The following is a 13,811-nucleotide window of genomic DNA, read 5'->3' as shown; positions in this document are numbered from 1 at the left end:
CAGAAAAAAAAAATTGTCCATATTTAAATATTGCTATAGTTTTACATTTTTATGTTTGTATAAAACCCAATTATACTAACATTATGGAAACAATATCCATTTATTTCTTACATTCCTGCTTCTCCTCTGCACTAGCTGTGTTGCTTACAAAGTAATACAATTTGTATTACGTTTGTTTGAAGTTGAGAGTACCCTTTTCCACCCAGTATTAGGGCAATTCAAGTCATTTTTGGATTAATATTACCAGAACGATTTGTATGTTTTTTTCCAAGTAAGTAGTTTCAAAGCATTTATACAGTATGGAGCCCCTAATGGCCCCTGTAGAAGAAAAATAATTAATCCATGGGTACGGTTTTGCAATTCGTTCCCTCAGTTTATAAACCGTACTCATGAATTCATAAATGTTCCCCAGGGCCGTGCAGTGATCTTTAAAGGGGAAGGTGCTCAAAGTATAAAAAGGGCCCCTGGAACAAGGCATTAAAGAGCTCCTCGGGTCCATCATCTCATTGTAGGCATCCAGTTACTTACGTAATAAGTAACAATGTCATTAATAAGACCAATAATGCATTATTAAAAGTTTTAATTGCATTTATGTTTAGTTCGGGACTCAAACAACAGAATTAGTAATATTTTTATCACAGTGAAAGGGGTTCCCTAAATAGGGCTTTGCTCAAAACATTAGTACAGCAATACTGTACTGTATATTGTAACACATTCCTTGCTGATATACATATTATTACATTGCTAGAGTCTTCTAGCAGCCAATGCTGTGAAGCAGTTCTGAGAAAGAAACCGAACATAAAAGACCATTTTAATGTTTAAAAGATTAAAAATATTTTTTTTTTACCTATTCATTTTGATTAGAAATAGATTTTCTTCTTTCTATTAAATACAGTAATAAAGAACAGCTGTTATATTAAACTCTGTATGGTCACTATTGAAAATATATGTGGCCCCTGATGTATTGTATTGTAAGATTGTAGACGGTAGAATATTAAGGCATAAAATGGCATGATTTATAAATCAGATACAGGTTCACAAAAAAAAAAAAATCTCATACAATGGAATGTCAACCTTTACACCATTAAAAGGGATAAATCGAGTTTATAATTTATTATATTTTTTCTTCATTGTTTAGATTTTTAGAAGGCATATTAACATCTTTCACATTTACAACTCTGTGTTTGCTGCATAAAAACGCAGGTCGATTATTGCAATAATTTGACCATAAAGAACTGAAAAAATGTGGAAATAAAATTCATTTTCTGTCACGAGGGGGCGCTTTAGGAGCGCTGAAATATTACGGTTTCCATAGGAACGGCTGAACACAAAGCAGCATTTAACGCAGTTTTATCAGACGTGAAATGAAAATGCCAACGACACGTTTCTGAGGACAGTCTGTTCCCTTCAGAGACGTTCAGATAAAGACATCAGTGCCGCGTTTTGACTTTGAAACGTGCAGCGTGCATATTCAATGAAATCATTGCCTTTTGAAGTTTAATCCAGCCCTATCGCGATTCTCGTCTTTCCGTCCCCAACTGTAAGACCTCCTAAATTATAATTAAGTATTTTCTTATACTATTTAACATACATGAAACTTTTTATGGCCTTTAATTTGATACGACCTAATTGAGGAGTTTTTAAGGACCTGCAGGAGAGATTGTCCGTCGGCAGTCCAGCTAACTATTTTGGTAGCCCGACTGAAAAACACTGTAGTCCCGGGGCTTCGGGCAAGAGATTTTGCGAGGCCTGCATTACATACACAAAATGAAATCAAGGATATAAAGCAGTGTGTAACAGTTGACTTCTCTGTTAATAATAGAAATACTCATTGCATTTTATCAGCTTTTAATAATGTATGTAATGATAAAAATCATTTTGTTTTAAGATTTTATGGTATTGTAAAGTATCAAACACTGTTTATGTATTTTTTTGTATGTTTGGGAAATTAAGGAGATGGGTCCTTTACAAAATCATGCTTATTTATTTCTTCCGGGTAAAAAGTATAAGCACACATATTATAGTACATGAATATTTAATTTTAACACAGTTATGCTATAGATGGTTCATTTCATCATTGCTATTGTTTCACTGTCGATACTGTGGTAAAATCATAGTTCTTTTGTAGTTACTATTGTTTTACTATAAAAAAACATGGCTTAACTACAATTACTGTAGTAAAACCATGGTTTATTTTGGAGTTACTATGGTTTTACTTCAAAAACTATAGTTTTACTATGGTTACTGTGGTAGAACCATGGTTTATTTTATAGTTAATATGGTTTTATTACTAAAACCTTAGTTAAACCATGGTTACTACGAAACAAACATGGTTAATTTTCTTAAAGGAGTGATCATATATAGCTGACTTTTCTCCAGAGTGAACTCTCATGTGTCTGTTAAGAGTTCCTTTTTGGTTGAAACTTCTTCCACATTGTTTGCAGGTGAAAGGCTTCTCTCCAGTGTGAATTCTAATGTGGTCTTGAAGGTGATGCTTATAATTAAACCTCTTTCTGCACTGAGGGCATGTGTAGGGTTGCTCTCCAGAGTGGATTCTCATGTGGTCTTCAAAGAACCATTTTTGACTAAAACTCTTTCCACACTCAGAGCATGAGTAAGGACTCTCTTCATGAGTTTTCTTATGGACTTCAAAGTCTTCATGTTGATCAAAACTCTTTCCACACTGATCACACACATAAGGCTGTTCGTGAATTCTCATGTGTCTGGTAAGGCTTCCATTTTGAGTGTAACTCTTACCACACTGTTGGCATATGAAAGGCTTTTCTCCAGTGTGAATTGAAACATGTCTTTCAAGATTCAGCCTATGATTGAAATGCATTCCACACTGTTCGCAGACATAAGGCTTCTCTCCGGTGTGAACTCGCATGTGGACTTTCAGCTTTCCAGATCGAGTAAAACCGTTTCCACACTGTTGGCAGACGTAAGGTTTCTCTCCGGTGTGAATTCTCATGTGGACTTTCAGTTTTTCAGATCGAGTAAAACCCTTTCCACACTGTTGGCAGACGTAAGGTTTCTCTCCGGTGTGAATTCTCATGTGGACTCCCAGGTGTCCAGGTTGAGTGAAACTCTTTCCACACTGCTGGCATGTGTAAGGCTTCTCTCCAGTGTGAATCATAAAATGCCTTTTAAGACTTTTTCGAAGACCGAAATGCTTTCCACATTGTTCGCAGGCATAAGGTTTCTCTCCTGTGTGAATTCTCAAGTGGGCTCCAAGCTGTCCAGATCGAGTAAAACCCTTTCCACACTCTTCGCAGATATAAGGTTTCTCTCCGGTGTGAACTCGCATGTGGACTCCCAGGTGTCCAGGTTGAGTGAAACTCTTTCCACACTGCTGGCATGTGTAAGGCTTCTCTCCAGTGTGTATCATAAAATGCCTTTTAAGACATTTTCTAAGACCGAAATGCTTTCCACATTGTTGGCAGCCATAAGGTTTCTCTCCTGTGTGAATTCTCATGTGTCTTTTAAGACTTCCTCTTTGACTGAAACACTTTCCGCACTGTTGGCAGGTAAAATAACTTCTTCCTTTCTTTCGAGTCTTTTTTCTTGAGGAAGTCGTTTCGGTCTGTGACCAACTAAAATATTTTTCTCCATTTATGAAATCATAATCTTTCTCTTCCATTTCATTCAGTACTTGACTCTCCTCTTTCAGTGCCATCAGGTCTAAAGTGAAAAAAGACAAGTAAAAGTTAACCCCTGTTTAAAGACACAAAACAGCAGACATCAAAACATTCAAACATGTAAAGTGTCAAAACTAACACACAACTAAATCCTATATGCCTTAAGCCAGCGGTTCTCAATTCCAGTCCTCACGCTCCACCTGCTCTGCATATTTTGCATGTCTCTCTTAGTTAACACACCTGACTGATAATCAGCTCATTAGAATTGAGCTCTGTGCATGAACTGTGTTCCAACTGACATGGTCCCTACACAGTATTCATTGTTCCCTGATCACTGGAAACCCTTTGAAATTTACTTTAAAAGTGCACGTGATTTATTTTCACTAATTTAAGAAAAATGTGACTTTTCATTTTAAAGTGCCCCTATTATGCCATGGTAAAGGTAGTTAATATTGTTGTAATAGTCTCTTAAAACAGGTTTACATGTTTGCAGGTTAAAAAAAATACTTTAGTTTCCTCCAAAATTAGATTTAATTTTACCCCGTTTCTAAATGATGTGATTGGTCAGATGGTGCAGTCCTTTTGGATTGGTCTACCGCTACAGCGCAAAACGAAACGCCCATTGGCATAACTGAATGACAGCTGCGGAGACCTGTTAATGCATAGAAAAGATAGCCTCGATTTTACCCTATCAATTCGAGCCGGAGTCTGACGATGAAACGGTTGAAGTGGCACATCGACAAGAAACTGTTTTGCAAGCACGACTGGAGCAGGACGTTTCTCAGTGGGTGTCATATTATAACTGTGGAAAGTGCTTGCAATTTGCTTTTGTAAGCGAACCGGGCACACCTCTACGTTGTGAACTTCAACACTGTACAATCCATAACACTGCGTTAAGCCATCGTTTATCATTATCATTAGTTAAACTAATAAGGCAGACAGACAGTCAAGCTGCATCAATCACAATTTTTAGACTACATTGCACTCACAGCTGAACAACAGAACTACAGAAATGCAAGTTAGCCGGTTACCAAGACATGAGCGGGGTTGTTACACACCATAACGTACACAAATACGTATTTTGAACGATCGCTAGAAAATACAATCATCAATTATTAATCATACTTACAGGTAGGAGTTCAGAGGAGCAAGCCGGTCCAAATAAACTGGGCACTGATCAATTTTTTAAAACCAAGCGTTTGGTGAATCTCGCGTTGTAAGTTACTCCCCAAGATTGGAAAAGCAGTCATCAGTAAAATGACGCGAACACAAAACAAGATTGGAATTGGACTGCTGAGGTGTTGTTGAAAAAATTTATTTCTTGGTAGTTTCATCTTTCGGAAGGGCATATAAAACAAATTCACTCTCACAGCACAGGGCGTCTTCTTGACATGATGTAATCCACGTGAAAATGGTAGGCCTACTGTTCGTAGGCGTGCAAGTTGTTCGCGAAATTGATCGTGGGCGGACATTACGCAAATGTGTAGCTCGTGACGTGTGGCCGTTACAGAAAAATATTCGAATTGCTGACGACTCGTTTAGGCGAATGTGAGCCGACTCTTTTTTTTGTTTGACAAAAACTTCATTTATATTGCACTGTTGGTGTCACAACTTTGCAGATAGTTTATGTTCACATACAGCTACATGACACACTACATGAAATATCATATTTGAAAAGGCATAATAGGGGCACTTTAAGCAATGTGTGCTTTCATTTCAGTTGTTTCACACTGATGTTCAATAAATAATCATAGATAGTAGATCATAGATAGTGCGTGCACCCTTCATTCAAAAATCTCTCACTTGTCATATGTGAGCATATTTACTGTACAAAACTTGTCAGTGAACTATGAGGGCAAAAAAATAAATATTATTTAAATATAATTAAATATAATTTTATTAATGAATAAACTAATCGTTCATTAATTGTAATCAGGTTAAAATGTTCAATTAATTGAGATTTAAATTTTAGGCCAAATCGCCCAGCCCTATTAGGAACTACACTCCCATTCCGGCGTAATAGTCAAGGAAGTTTGCTGCTGTAATATGGCCGAAGCAGCAGGTGCAGTAATATCATGCAGCGCCTGAAATTAGTTCCCAGCTAGGTAACTTCCAATGAGGAACGCTCCCTGTGCTTGCAGTTGGTCATGTTGTGCTCTAATGTGCTGCGTGATATTACTGCACCTGCTGCATCATATTACGGCCGCCAACTTTCTTGGCTATTACACTGGAATAGGAGTGTAGTTCCTAATCTTATCAGCCTAGAAAATCACAGCTTTACATTTACAATCTATGCTTAGTGATATCGCCAGAACAGGAGAACGGCTGAATAGATTTCCAAACGGTAAAACTCGACTTATTAACTCAAGAGGGAGTTGGAGAATGAGCCATTTCCAAAAAAAAAAAAAAAAAGTGGAGTGTTCCTTTAACACTCATGTTGACAATAGCCAGTTTGGGCCAGTGCGTACCAGGGTTAACAATGAGCTGGACAGGGTCAAGGGCTTTGCACCTCAAACCGCAAGCCCAAAATCAAACAGCACTTCCACTGTCAGACCAGCCTTACTGTAAAACCCACCCCTAACACCCCTCTCTGAAACAAACATCACACAACCCCAGCATTTGACCAGATTATATAGTACATTATAACTATATGTTAGAAAAAGCACCTTAAATACTGAGGCGGCTGATAAACTGGTGTGTGTCTCAGTCCGGCTTGAGTCACCAGATGAAGCCGTCCGCTGCTTATTTAAATGCTTCACTTTCAAATGATAAGCCAGATGTGAGCTTGATGAATGATAGGCGAATGTTTTTTTTCCTGCCTGATTAACTGGAATTAGTCCTAGATGTTAACGATCTCTTTAACGTTTTTGACACGGACAATTTTTTTCTGTGACTGACCAACTAATAAAATATTAGTTAACTCTTCTCATAAACTAACATTCATTGAACTATTAAGGCGGCAGAACTAGTCGAGTGAAAGCGACGACCAGACTTTATTTCACATACGTAATCATTACATCTGAGCAAGTTAGACCACATGCACAAAACGTACTCTAGAGAGGGAACGAGTACTGCGTAAGAATCTTACGCTAGGGGAAAATCCTTTTCTGTGAAATATTGAAGCCAAAAATTATCCTTAATTTTGTAATAATGTAAAACGTGTTGCAGCAGCATACAGACATAAGCGAAACAGCTTGCGCGCCTATTGGCTGCTCTGCGGCAACTGCAGCAGCCTATAGAGCGAGGCCTGGCGCAACGCCAGATCCAATGGGGGCATTTCGCGCCCACTGCGTCGCTTCCCGCCAAAAAGGGCGTGGTCTAGGCCTATAAATACCGCTCGCAGGCAGCTATTATCTGGTTTTGCATTATCGAAGCAACCAGAGCGTGCGCATGCACGGCAAGATACGCAGTACTTGTTCCCTCTCTAGAGAGAACAGAGTACGTTCTCTTACGAAAGGTCTCTCGTACTGAGTAAGTATCTTACGCTAGGGGACCCAGTGCAAAACGGCGTGCATGCTGAGATCTGACACCAAAGACCCAAGGGCGAAAGCCCGGGGTTCATATAGTTCATAATCACCTAGAGAACTCACAGAGAGTCCAGGGAAGAGGGAGGGGCAACGCCGCACTCTTCCACATAGTGCAGCGTAACTCAGACGCTAAGTTTAACGTACATACAGGACGGGGTTATGGCCTGAACTGACGTGGAAATATGGGTCTTTACACAGTTTGTCCAGGCACATCTTGTGCTACTACTTTCACTGTCGACCCAAGAGCTGTGCTCAGTAGACGCAGCATTCCGAGCTGATAGCATCAGGTCAGACAACACTTATTATCTAGACTGACAGCAGCCTGGCCTGTAAGGCGGGAACCTCCAGGTTGTAAAACCTTATAAATGTAGACGGAGAGGCCCAGCCCGCCACCGTACAAATATCTTGCAAGGCAAGAATGTGCTCTAAAACCCAGCGGGCACTGCATGCCCTTGGAAGCATATGCCAGCGCAATAGCATCAACTATCCATCTGGATAGGCTCTGTTTCGACGCGGCCAGTCCCTTGGGAGGCCCATAAAATTAAACAAAAAGCTGTTCTGTCTGCCTAAAAGCAGACGAGCGAGACACGTAAGCTCGTAATGCCCTGACTGGGCATAGGAGGCTCGCGTCTGTTTCCTCATCATTGACCGGTAGGGCTGACAGAGCGATGACCTGTGCCCTAAACGGTGTGTTGAGGGATTTTGGAACGTAACCATGCTTGGGTTTGAGTATGACTTTAGAGTCATTAGGTCCAAACTCCATGCACGTCGCACACAAAGAGATCGCGTGCAAGTCCCCTATGCACTTCACTGAAGCGAGAGCCAGCAGAAACACAGTCTTAAGAGACGGGTATTTCAGATCAATCGTCTGCAGAGTCTCGAATGGTCCACCTTTCATGGCCTCTAGAACCACAGAAAGGTCCCATACGGGGACTGAGGGAGGTCTGGGGTGATTTAGTCTTCTAGCTAGCCTCAGGAAGCGAATGACTAAATCGTTCCTTCCTATTGACTGACCTAACGTTGTCCTCGAGAACGCTGCTATGGCCGCCACATAGACTTTGAGCGTGGACGGGGTTCTGCCCTTGTCCAGCAGCTCTTGTAGAAAGGAAAGCACCTCCGTCACACCACAGTCAGTGGGTGACGAGCCGAGGGCTGCCCACCAACCCGAAAACACAGACCATTTTGAGGAATAGAGCCGTCTCGTAGAAGGGGCTCTAGCCTGCGTGATCGTGTTTAATACTCCTTTAGGGAGTTCATCATATATTCGCTGGAAGGCGGGAAGTCCCCAGGCTTACACCTGACTGGTACCAGTCGACTACTTTCCACGGTTTCAGGGCTGTGACACATTTCTGATTGACCGTGAGACGAAGCTGACCGGACACCCATGCTTGACGCGGAACGCGCTCTTTCAACCAGAACTGCAGTGGGCGCATGCGGAGCAGACCCAGCTAGAGAACTGATGACGCTGAGGCCATGAGACCCAGCATTTTCTGAAATTTCTTGAGCGGGACGGACGCGCCGCAGCGGTATGAGCCCGCTATGTGCAGAATGTCTGCTGCGCACTGTGGTTATAGCCGCTCTATCATTGACAGCGAGCCCAATTCTGTGCCCAGGAAGGAAGTCTTCTGACTGGGAGACAGAGAGCTCTTCGCCCAATTGACCCTGAGACCCAAATTCTCGAGGTGATCGAGTAACATGGTCGTGTGCTCCACAAGCACTGAGCGAGATTGTGCTAGAATCAGCCAATCGTCCAAATAGTTCAGTATGCGCACGCCTTTCAGTCTGAGAGGAACGAGCGCTGCGTCCATGCACTTCGTAAATGAACGGGGTGCCTGGGACAAACCGAACGGCAGGACTATGTACTGATATGCCTGGCCCTCGAAGGCGAATCTCAAAAACCGCCTGTGATGTGACGCTATCTGTATTTGAAAATACGCGTCTTTCAGATCCACTGACACGAACCAGTCTCCTTGGCGAACTTGCGCGAGAATTTTTCTAGTCGTGAGCATCCTGAACCGACGCTTCACCAGCGCTTTGTTCAGTTGCCTTAGATCTAGTATGGGTCTGAGACCACCGTCTTTTTTCGGTACCAGGAAATATCTGCTGTACAGCCCTCCTTCGCTCTGAGCTTGAGAAAGGGGCTCTATAACCCCTTTGCTCAACAGTTTCGCCACTTCTGCTCGAAGCAAGTGTACTGCTTCTGTCTGCATCGTGGTCTCGAAGTGCGCTGTATAGTGGCGCGGGCGTCGGTGAAACTGTAACGAATAGCCTTCTTTTATAATGTCCAGCAACCATTTCGAAACCCCTGGAAGCTTTTCCCATGCGCTTGCATGAATAGCTAGTGGTTGAATACGAAGCGCGCTCCGTTCGTTCAGTAACGGAGTGGTTTCGGTGTGCTGTGGCACAAGTGACGTGCTCGTGACATTCGCGGCGGGATGGTGTCTTGTAGTTAGTGATGGCTTTCAGGCTGTCCCACACCGATGAAGAGTCACTGGTAGAGAATTGATTCCTTATCTTTTCGGAATATTTCTTCTTTGCCACTTTGATCTCCTTTTCCAGTGTGTATTTGGCCTGCTTATACAAGACACTGTCCCCTTTCCTGTAAGCATCCTCTTTGACGTGACGAAGCTGTCTGAGTTTTGCAGTGAACCATGGTTTGTCATTGTTGAAAGTTAATCGAGTCCTGGTAGGAATGCATGTATCCTCACAGAAACTGATATATGAAGTAACAGTGTCTGTGAGCTCTTCCAGATCGGTAGCAGCAGCTTTGAAAACACTCCAATCAGTACATTGAAATCATGCCTGTAAAACCTGCTGTTTCATTGGTCCATCTCTTCACAGACTTTGCTACAGGTTTAGCAGATTTAAGTTTTTGCCTGTATGTTGGTATAAGATGAACCAGGCAGTGATCAGAGTCCCAAAGCTGCCCGTGGGACAGAGTGATATGCATTCCTTATTGTAATGTAACAGTGGTCCAATATATTACTGTCTCTGGTTGGACATGTAATATGTTGACTGTATTTTGGCAGTTCACGGGAGAGATTTGCTTTGTTAAAATCACAAATGATGATTAAATGAATGATTAAAACAGAGTCCGGGTGTTGTTGTTCTGTCGCGGTGATCTGATCAGCGAGTTTCTGCAAAGCCAGGCTCACGTGCGCTTGCGGAGGAATGTAGACGCTCACGAGAATGAAAACTCTCGCGGCGAGTAGAACGGCTTACAGTTGATGAAGAGCGCTTCTAGATCAGAACAGCACATCTTCTTTAAAACTGTTACATCTGTACACCACCTTACGTTGATGTAAAAGCACGTCCCGCTGCCACGCGATTTCCCAGTTGATTCTGCGTTGCGATCGCCTCTAAACAGCTGGTAGCCCGGCAACTGGATCGCGCTGTCTGGTATCGCGTCATTCAGCCAGAGGCGGACAGAGTACACAGCTTCATTACTTGAGTAAAAGTACAGATACCCCTTGCTAAATTTTACTCAAGTACAAGTAAAAGTACTACAGTCAGATGTCTACTTAAGTAAAAGTACTGAAGTACTTGTTTTTAAAAGTACTTGAGTATCAAGAGTACAAGAGTACATTTTCTAAATATTGCATTACTACTGCCACAGTGCTTACATTTATGTACAGAAATGTCTTACATGGAGTTATGAAAAATTTTGCACCCACATTTGAACCTGACTGTGTTAAACACACTGCATACTCAAGAACATCAAAGCAAATGCTCGGCTTACATTAATGTGTAATATCAGAAAAGAAAATTCAGCTAACAATTGTTTTTTCATCAATCAAGTCAATTAACCTAAACCAGCAAAGAAGGCAATATAGTAATGTTCTGACACAACTCTGAACTGGGGTCATGGGTTGGCACATTCCTGGGATAGACCTGCTGCGTCTTCATCCAGTGTTTCGTCCATGGTTTCGTCTCTTATCTAAATCATTATCTGACTATGGAGTTGACTTTGGCGGAAAGCTGAGGGTGATTGCTGATAGGCTGTCAGTGGCGCCTGCACAATCCAACCGCATTTGAGAGGGAAACAACAAATTGAGGGTTTCCGAGATTTTTCTTTTTTCCTTTTTTTAGAAGAAGTAATGGGTACTCACGGTTATGGATAGAAATGTATTGGAGTAAAGAGTACAATATTTGCCTCTCAAATGTACATGAGTAAAGTCATGAGTACTCCCCAAAAATGAAACTTGAGTAAAGTACAGATCCCTCAAAATTGTACTTAAGTACTGTACTCAAGTAAATGTACTCCGTTACTGTCCGGCTCTGCATTCAGCCAGGTTTCTGTGAAACACAGACCGGCAGAGTTTGAGAAATCCTTGTTAGACCGGGAGAGCAGGAAGAGTTCGTCCGTTTTGTTGGGAAGAGAGCGGAGATTTGCCAGATGTATGCTTGGCAACAATGTGCGGAGACCGTGCTGCCTGAGCTTCACGAGCGCGCTGGCTCTTTTTCCGTCTGCGCGTCCCGTATCGCTTGATCAGCGCCGCCGCACTGCCAACTACAACATTAAAAGAGAACTCCGGTGTGATATTGACCTAAAGTGTATTGAATCATGATAGCGAGTGTGAACGTACCTTGCATATCTCATCTCGGTTTGTGTCCAGCTGTCCGAAATCTGGGGTCAGTTAGCCGATGCTCACAACAGGTTGTCAATGAGAGTCAACAGGGCATCGCAATAGCCATGTAATAAATCAGTGTTTTACGCCATTTACGAGGCACAAAGTAGCTCCACACTTCATTGGTAGACTTCCAAGGGCCCTAACATTTAAAACGAGACATTGAGAACTCAGAAAAAGCACCGGTAGTTTACTTACAAGTAGATTTATACAGACATTTTCCACCAGGAACAGACCGGTCGCCGCCATCTTAAATGTAGTCACGATAAGTCGAGTGTCGAGCACGAAGGAAACTACAACCTGATACGTTGATAACCTGATAAATTCTTTGGTGCTCGACACTCGACTTATCGTGACTAAGTTCAGGATGGCGGCGACCGGATTTTCTTTTCCAGGTACTGTCTGTATAAATCTTCTTGTAAATAAACTACCGGTGCTTTTTCAGAATGAAAGGATATAGGTGCCGGAAAGCGCAGCAGGAAGGCACGGAAGGCGGCGTGGCCAGCAGCTTCAGTGGCTCGTCCCGCTGAGATGCTTGCAGTCGACGGCGGCTTCTTCTCCAGCTCCAGCGATGCGTGTGCTTTGCTTGAAGGATGAAAAATCAGATAATAGCTGCCTGCGAGCAGTATTTATAGGCCTAGACCACACCCTTTTTGGCGGGAAGCGATGCAGTGGGCGCAAAATGCCCCCATTGGTTCTGGCGTCACGCCAGGCCTCGCTCTATAGGCTGCTGCAGTTGCCACAGAGCAGCCAATAGGCGTGCAAGCTGTTTCGCCTATGTCTGTATGCTGCTGCAACGCGATTTAAATTATTACAAAATTAAGGATAATTTTTGGCTTTACTATCTCGCAGAAAAGGATTTTTCCCTAGCGTAAGATACTTACGCAGTACGGTGACCTCTCGTAAGAGAACCCTTATTTACCTATTTCATATGAAAATATTACTCATCCTAGCAGTGAATATTAACATATAAATATTTGATTTCACACAATTCTTTAAATGCTGTTTAAATCAGAGCACTATGAGTGAAAAATGGTCTTTAATATAACTCTAAGAAAAAAATGAAGCTGAAATCCTTTCAAAAAAAGTAATCTGCAAGAGGGCAAACTGTAGAAAAACACCTGCCAAAGAAAAATTAATTGAGAAAATGTAGAGGAGAGTTCATAGGATAGTCCAGCTTTGAGAATGAAAACCAACCTGTTTGTTCCTCACTATCTTCATGTTTGACTCTCAATGTTTCTTCAATCTTCATGTCTTCACTCTCCTCTTTAATAAACGCCATCTTTATGTTGCATGTATCTCAGTTGCCTCACCAGAAGTTTTCCTTCCGTGTTTGGAAATTTGTCCTGTTTAAGATGACAATTATTAACAGGAAAAAAAAATAAATGTGTGTGCATCTCAATCAGCTCTAGTTCAGTAGTAGTGCACTAGTAAGGGAGTCAGAGCAATAGTTAATGGACTTAAATGATCTGATTAGACAAACTTCAACTTCAACATTTAATGATTAGTATATTACATTTAATTGAGCTATATAGTAAAAAAATCGCTATTGTATTTTAAGATTATCATTACAACAACAAAAACGTTTGTAATTGTTTGTAAAAGTTGTCATTACACATGTTTGAGTTGGTTCTCGTTGCTTTGACTCTGTTTTGAGCAGCAGGTCTCTCAGCGAGCAGCGATTCGAAACAGTGAATCATTTTGTGAATCAACTGACTCAATTGACTCGGAGTTTGTAATTCGTGTTTATGATCTGAATCACTACAGAGAGAGAAATCAGACTGATCTGTGGAGGCGCGTTACTCACAAAATAACGTTCATTATTAGATTAAATATTGCAATGTTACACGCAATAATTACGCAGTCTAAATCGCTTGAAACCATATAATAGACTGAACGCGTTGTATGAATTTAAACACTTTAAATGATTAAAAGTACAGACCTTTCTTCAACTGAAACCATTCACTGATGCAGGAGCGCGCCGCAGCCCTATGATGTCACATTTTTCACATCAAAAA

At 41.7% G+C, this 13,811-nt stretch overlaps 1 protein-coding gene across 1 annotated transcript; it reads right to left on the bottom strand.

Annotated features, from left to right (window-relative positions):
- Positions 1-1,988: 1,988 nt before the first annotated feature.
- On the bottom strand, positions 1,989-13,133 carry LOC141291588 (uncharacterized). The gene is made up of 2 exons (XM_073823750.1): positions 12,991-13,133; positions 1,989-3,681 (listed from the first exon to the last, which is right to left on the bottom strand). The coding sequence occupies exons 1-2, from the start codon at positions 13,073-13,075 to the stop codon at positions 2,303-2,305; spliced, it is 1,464 nt and encodes a 487-aa protein (XP_073679851.1). The 5' UTR covers positions 13,076-13,133; the 3' UTR covers positions 1,989-2,302.
- Positions 13,134-13,811: the final 678 nt, after the last annotated feature.

The sequence above is a fragment of the Garra rufa genome, chromosome 18, assembly GCF_049309525.1.
Source record: "Garra rufa chromosome 18, GarRuf1.0, whole genome shotgun sequence".
In the NCBI taxonomy this organism is placed as follows: Eukaryota; Metazoa; Chordata; class Actinopteri; order Cypriniformes; family Cyprinidae; genus Garra; species Garra rufa.
This window is presented reverse-complemented; position numbering and strand designations above follow the sequence as displayed.

What these genes read in the sequence shown, in the direction of transcription:
- LOC141291588 (XM_073823750.1), bottom strand. Translation starts at nt 13,075, where the DNA reads ATGGCGTTTATTAAAGAGGAGAGTGAAGACATGAAGATTGAAGAAACA. An exon ending in AGATAGTGAGGAACAAACAG is followed by an intron (nt 3,682 to 12,990) that starts GTTGGTTTTCAT and finishes TTTTCACTTTAG; the next exon opens with ACCTGATGGCACTGAAAGAG.